This window comes from Archocentrus centrarchus, chromosome 14 (genome assembly GCF_007364275.1).
Source record: "Archocentrus centrarchus isolate MPI-CPG fArcCen1 chromosome 14, fArcCen1, whole genome shotgun sequence".
Classification (NCBI taxonomy): domain Eukaryota; kingdom Metazoa; phylum Chordata; class Actinopteri; order Cichliformes; family Cichlidae; genus Archocentrus; species Archocentrus centrarchus.
Genome location: NC_044359.1, coordinates 13,607,501 through 13,614,853, shown reverse-complemented (window position 1 = coordinate 13,614,853; position 7,353 = coordinate 13,607,501). Strand labels below are relative to the sequence as shown.

Below are 7,353 nucleotides of genomic sequence, written 5' to 3'. Positions count from 1 at the left end.
CATCGTGGTGTGGTGTATATAAACACGAGTTATGTAGTTTCACCACCGGAACAACAAAAGGTCAAATACCTACAATCTCGTTGGGCTAGCATTCAACAGCGCCCCCTTCCCTTCCTGACAGCCCTACACCATTTCCTGCTCTTGGTTTCAGGCCCTGAGAATAAAAAAATTGGCTTAGGAAAATTACCAGTCTTTTAGTCGTTTCGCATACAAAGTTTTAGAACCACAACCACACATTCTTTCCTTTCAGCACACACTTTCATCGTCATTAAAACCAACACAGGCACACAGAATTTCATTGGTTTTAGGGGTTTTTATTGAATTCTAAAAAAAAAAAAAAAAAAAAAAAAAAAAACATGACGGCAGAGTAAATTATTTACAAAAGCTGTGCAAGAGGACAAAGTGAAACGTTGCAGTTTTAGACAAATCTTAACAGACGTTTGCATTTAAAAGACATCTTTGTGTGTTTGATTATTTTTGGTTTCATGCTTGGGTTTTTATTTCCCTCCTGTCTGGAGGCGTTGTAGGGAGTATCCAGCGATAGCAGTCCGAAAAGCTAAGGGTCTTGTCCACAGCACAGCTGGTGCAGTAGACGATCCCCAGAGCCAGCATCACTACCAGGAACACACACAGAGGCACCAGGAGGGCCACAAGCAGCCAGCTCTTGTCGTGTTTCCCTTTACCTTCAGCAGACCCAGCCCCTGCCTCTGCTACCCCACCAGTGTCCTCTGTTCCATCCATGTTGGCTTCCTCTGTCTTGCTCATGTCAGGAGCTGAACCATCTGCAGTGTCATCCCCGACACCTGGACTAAATTCTCTACTTCCTGGATTTTCTTCCACGCCATTATTAATTTCATTGCCTGTGTTGCCTTTTTGCGTTGGGGACGGGGGTGTCTGATATCGCCTGGGTGACAGGGCGTCCCACTGGTTTAGGTGATTTTCTGACCCGTGAGCCATATCAGGAGGAAGTCCTTCAGGGGCCTCTGTCACCCAGTCAGCATCAAAGTTGGTATCAATTTCAAAGTTTGGATCAGGGGTGAATAAAGAGGACCAGGGAATATCATGACCAAAGACAGCTACATGAACAGAGTTACTGGGTTCAGGGGTCAGAGTGGAATACTCTTCATCATCAGATGGCTGGCAGGTGTGTCTATCTGACTGCAGGTCGTAGCCATTGTCACAGGAACACTCGTATCCTCCAACAATGTTGGCACAGTGTTGATGGCAGGGCGACCCCCCTACACACTCATCTACATCTACACACTCTCCTTCGCTGCCCGGCTCATAGCCGGTGTCACACAGGCACCTGAAGGACCCCACTGTGTTTTCACAAATGCCCTCACAGCTCCCCTCATCGAGACACTCATCTATATCCACACACTCGCCATCGTCATCTGGCTGGTACCCTGAAAGGCAGAGGCAGTGGAAGGTACCTGGGCTGTTGATACAGACCTGTGGACACGGTTTTTGTTTACATTCATCAACATCAGAACACTTGCGGCCATCTGGACCCATTTGGTAGCCTGGGGGGCATGTGCATCGAGGACCCCGGGGGGTCTCCATACAGTTATACTCACACCCCATCTCCACACAGATCGGTTTGATCTGAGGCGCGTCAGTGGGACCTGCCGAGTCAGATAGCTCAGGGGGGCTGGTTTGGCTCAGGAGGTCAGGCTTGCAGCTGTATCCATCCTCATCTATTGTGAAGCCCTCAGAGCAATAACAGTAGTAATCTGTGTCTGTGCTCTGGCAGTGCTGCTCACATCCGTGGTCCCTGCTACACCAGTCTTGGTTCTGTGGTTTGGCACTGGATGGACAAAATGGAGAATCGTTGGACCAACCCACTGTTTCATCGTCTCTCTGTATGCACAGAACGGTCTCCTCAGTAGGATCTGGGTTTGCACTGTTTGCAGGGCATTGCACAGTGGCTGTAGACCCAAATGGCACATGAGTCAACAGGCTGCTGACAAGGTGAAATGGGGTAGTATAAACAGGTGGACCTCTACCCTCATCTTCCAAAGGTGGACACATCCCTTTGTAGTTGTACTGGCAAACATAGCCACCCAAAGGCACTGAACAGGAGCCTTCAAGCCACTGGAAGTTGTCTTTGCTCTCACGCCCACTCTCAGAAGTGTGAACAATCATGGAAACACAACGATAGCCTCCACAGGTTGCAGGTGAGTATTCTTGGAGCCAGTTGGTGAACTGGACATTCTGGTCTCCTGTTGGAAGATAAAGACAAAGTCAAAAAAATAATGCAAAGTACAATTTGCTGTCTATTTGATGTTTGAGAGCTGCATGACACATTTAAAATGCTAAGTTCATTATCAATAAAGATCCAGTTGTTACAATCCAAATGTGCTTTAACTGTCAGATTCAGATTATTATAATGTTAAAATGTGTTCTTTGTAAAAAGGGAATCTATTCACTGCAGTCATTCATTTAATTCAAATGTGTGGGTTGTTACAGTGGAAAACTAGATTGCCTCTAGGTGTCGTCAAAGTCCAACACACACGGGCTTTAAAATGCCACGGTTACTTTTGCAGCAACAGTATCCTCTTGTCTCTCCTTTATTTCCACTGGGAACAATGGATATGTGGGGTGGGCCCCACAAAATGATGGGAAGGCTTGCCTCTAAGAAGTCTGTTAACAAGCAGACTGCAGAAATGCATGCAATATATAAGGAGCTTGTTTACTTTCTCAGGAATGTGCTACAAGTGGTACAAGCTTATATACAAAACACTGAATGAAAGGCCAGCGGTATCATATGCAAATATTTGGGTTTACACAGATGTACATTCACAATATGCGTGGTCAGTTTCTACACAGTAAATAAAGTTTTTGCAACAAATTAAGCAGAAGAATCTGCATCTGCATTTTCCTTCCTTCCTGTAACGGATGTGAAATCTCAGTGTCTATAGTTATCACTATGAATAAGAGAACAAATATGGATGTGTAATTTGGTTAAGCCAGTCCTTTAAAGTATGACTGAAGAATAAAAGTAAAAAAAAAACCCAAAAGAAATAAGCCGGTCACATTTCTCTTGAGGATTTGATGTCATCTCCAGCTGCACAGTACGGCAGACACTTCGAGTGATGATAAAAAGCATCTGTTCTTTAGTGGGTGAGGTTTGCATAATGACTAAATCAGACTAAAGGGTAGCAGGGAGGTCAAAAATGGATCCACGGTCTCTGCTGCTACCAGCTGTGTCTGTGAAACAAAAGTAGTTAATGTAAATACCGTCCAGCCTGATTGGCCAAGGTGTCAAAGTCTGACAGATACGTTAGGGTTCGGGAGCAGCATAGTGGCCATAATGTGTACTGTAGGTTTTCATTTTAAAACCTATACTGAATATCATTACAAAAGATGAGTAAAGTTAGCTATCTTACTACTAAGTGAGATCATTCTGAGTTCACTTATTAAAATCCAGTGAAATGACTGAAACTGTGATAATTATCAACGATAAAAGGATGAAAGCTCAAATTTCAAAAAGGTGAGACTTTGCCTGTGACCCAGACGAATCCTCTGAGCGGTCGGGTGGATGAACACTGACGTGGAGGTCTGTGCAGCCCAATCCAGAGGTAAAGCTTTGACTCGGACCCCTGTGTCTCAATGGCCGACAGCAGCTCGTGGACAACACCCGCCGCTTCGTGGTTATAAATTGTTGCCAGGGTCCCCCCTCGCTCCCGGCAGCTGCGCCCAGCCTCCCTGAAGGTCTTCTTTTGGAGGAAGACAGCGTAACATCCCTCTTCGTAACAGACTGCATCGCTCTCCAGAAGCTGAGCTCTGTCTGCTGGTTTCTCCCTCTCTGCGTCCTTCAGCCTCTGACCTCGGCTTCCAGGAGCCAGACAGACTGTCAGCAGCCACAGGACGCACAGGAGATTCATCCTTCTGCAGCTGCTATTGCTTCTGATGATCTTTTGCATCCTCCAAGACATGCAGTTTAAACTAAGCCAGCATCCAAATGAGACTGTAAACCTTACTGGCAAAATAAACCCTCCAATAATGAAACTGGCTTCTTTTTTTTTGCCCTGTTATTGAAGCACACCTGATCTAAACTGAGCCTCTTTTGTTAGTTTTACAAATTGCTACTTGGCACTCCAGACTTTACTGTTTTCAAAAATAAATAATTTGGTCTAAAGGAGTTTTTAGTCAAAACAATTTGAAGCAGACTAACGCTAACACTTGTTTGCCTTAATTTACTTAGGATAGCCAGAGACTTTGAAATAATAGCACCACAGTGTAAATATCAGTATCCATTCAAACTTTCAGTACTGCTGCCTCAGATTTCATAAGAGCCTTCTACAAAATATATTAAACTGAAACCAACAGAGTCTGATGGGATTCACCCCAGAAAGTCCAGTTAAATCCAGTACAGTCCAAAATACAGTCCAGTGAGTTACCAGTAGAGTCCAAAATCAAAAATTATTGAATGGGTCTATCTGTCCTTGAGCTAAGTCCAAAAAAGACAATGTGAGTCCATGTATGAGTCTGATGAATTTCTGTGACAGAAATCCTGCACTGCATCTGATTCTGCTGGGGATTTCTTGCCTCTGCAAAGTTCTGACTGAACCTCAGGAGGAGACAAAGATGGGGGGGTGGAAAGGGGGAGAGGCTACGTAGAGGAAAAAGAATTGTGCATTTTTGGAAGAGGGGGCTGGTAAAGTGTGTGAGAGTATAAAGGAATAGTGAGGGGTTGATGGGTTAGCAGAACTGGGGGGAGAGTGGGGTTAGTATTGAAAACCCTCAGAGTGTTATGAAAACCATACGGCACCATTCTGTCCTCCATCTCACCAGTGGGTTTAGACACACGTATGCATGCTCATGCAGACACACAGCCTTTAAGCCATCCACAGCATGCACAGGATGGAAATGTTTGTCAGCTCTTCAACAGTGTGAGATGCAGAACTTGCCCTTCTTCTTCTTCTTCTTCTTCTTCTTCTTCTTCTTCTTCTTCTTCTTCCCTCCGTTCTCTCTTTTCCTGTCTTTCAAACAAGTCCATCACAGCTGGAAGACTTTACAGCCTAGTGGAAACATTTGAGTATGGAACAGATGTATACCTGTTGGATTGTGTGTTGGGTTCATTGCTGTTATAAAATAACTTAATGTCTCCACAGATGTTTAAGAGAATGAGTAGGTATCCTTGTGTGTGTGTGTGTGTGTGTGTGTGGGGGGGGGGTTGCCACTCAGGGGCATATGGAGGAGAGGAAACAGGAAATGCCAGATGTGCATCAGCTTGACCTCTGACTGGGGAGCAGGACTTGCAGGGCACCTCCATTGCATTACAACATGATCTGGCTGCCTTGAATGGCATGTCTGAAAGCAAAGTCAAAAGCTGAGATTTGATTTTTCCAAAGAAATATATGATCTTTCTATTTTTCCTTGTGTTTATGTAGAGAGTGAAGCCAAAGAATATTAAATGAAGCCAAGTGCTGTGATTTGAGGATTCAGGCACTGAAGAGAAAGCTGCTGCCGGGTGCAAACAGCTACCAACTAATGGTCTACCATGCACAAAATTGCTAAACTGTTGAAAACTAAGACTTCATACAAATGCTCATCATGTTTCTTTGTGGGAAGTCTGACCTGCCACATGTCGGTTACAAGCAGCTTTATGTCATTATTTCACTCTCCAACTTTCCTCTTGGTCTGGCATGAACTGGCTGTTCGATACAAATTTAAACATGACAGCATGCTTTCACCTCTGTAGCCTCTTAACAAAGGATGATGAGATGGAAAAGTCACACTTCATGCAAAGTCGACGTAATTAGCCACACAGTCGGCCAAACCAGTGTTTTCCCCGTGTACAGCAGATGAGTCGGCTGGCTGTGCTGTGATTGTCTTGGCAGGCAGATTATACACAATCTTGCTATTCAGCAGTCTTTTCCAGTTATGTAACAACCACTGGAACTAGAGGGAGAACAAAACCTCAGGATCCTGGAGAACCTAAAGAGCCTTTCGATCTTGTTCCCCACCTCCCTTACCTCCTTCTCAAAGCCTCTCATCCTCTTCCTGTCTCCCCCCAGCTTTTCTTGGACTAACCCTATACTCAGCTGTCTCTCCCTTTCCTTATTATTCTTTCATTCCCCGTGTCCCTCCTTTCTTTCCCTTTGAATTCTTTTGCCCCCCCCCCCCCCTTCTCCCTCTTCTCTTTACGTCTACTTGTTTGGGGCGACCAGGTCAGCAATCTCTTCTCCAGCACCCCAGTTTTCACCCCAAACTTCTGTTTATTCTATCATGCAGTCTGATAAACCCCGCCCCCAGCTCATATAGCCCCGCCCCCAGAGACACATTCCAGAAATGTAATTGACAGAACAGACAAAACCTCTCCTTTCCATAGCCCTGTGCTCCCAATACTCCCTTTTTGTATTAATCTAAACACAGTGTGTCCAAGACTTCTAATGGAACATACAGAACTCTTGATTTAATATGTGCTGCCCCCTAGGTCACAGCTTACTTTCTACCTCCTTGACTCCTAGCCACTTGCCACATATCATTACTGGCTCTGATACTTTCTCAGCCTCTAGCTTCCAAGTAGCTGAACTGTACCTTCCAGCTCTAAAACCTCTCCATTTCACTTCAACCACTAATTCATTTTTTAACAATCCAATAGCTGTTCTTGATCTGTTCGTCTCTGGCCACTAAACCTTATATGTCTGAATTGATAATACACTTTGGCCACTTTTTCCTTTTACTGAAGAGAACATGTGACATGAATTTTACTTCCTTTTTTTCATTTTTGCTATATTCATCATCAAAGTTTGCTAATACACATGCAAATGGCAGCTGGAGCTGAATGCAGTGGTCTTAGTGTTGCTTGCATATGGGCATAACGAAAGAAAGGCAAAATTCTTACTTTTGTGTCTGCACCAAATTCCATTCTAGTCTGAGTTTATTTCACTTAAACCCACAGATGTGAAGCTCACGATGGCTTTAAAGGAAAGGCAAAGGGATTGCCAAAGTCAGCATAGTTTATGCACTGGAAACCCTGAACTTTGACCTTCAGGGGCCAAGTGAAGATAAGCCAAGACTTCTGAGGAATCTAAATATGTGGACACTAAGTCACGGCAAACCATCCAGCAGTTGTTAGGCTTGGAACACTTAAAAGCAATGCATGTAATTAATAAGATCTCAATAACTTCATCTTCATTGAGATCCTTTTCTTTTGGTAAAACATTCGCCCAGGTGAAGGGTAGAGGCCAAAAAGCAGTATTTTGAAACTGCTGAACTACACTGTGCCTGTTCCTCCAGAAGGCTGTTGGCTGGATCAGTGAGTCAGTAGGATAAATGTGGACAGATAAAGTGAAGGAGCCCCAGCTGCTTCAGTTGACCTGCTCAGTGTTAGACAGATCACCC

General features: G+C 44.4%; 1 protein-coding gene across 1 annotated transcript; it reads right to left on the bottom strand.

Annotated features, from left to right (window-relative positions):
* Positions 1-361: 361 nt before the first annotated feature.
* LOC115792103 (endosialin-like) lies at positions 362-4,562 on the bottom strand. Its single transcript, XM_030746501.1, has 2 exons — positions 3,506-4,562; positions 362-2,222 (listed from the first exon to the last, which is right to left on the bottom strand). The coding sequence occupies exons 1-2, from the start codon at positions 3,936-3,938 to the stop codon at positions 484-486; spliced, it is 2,172 nt and encodes a 723-aa protein (XP_030602361.1). The 5' UTR covers positions 3,939-4,562; the 3' UTR covers positions 362-483.
* Positions 4,563-7,353: the final 2,791 nt, after the last annotated feature.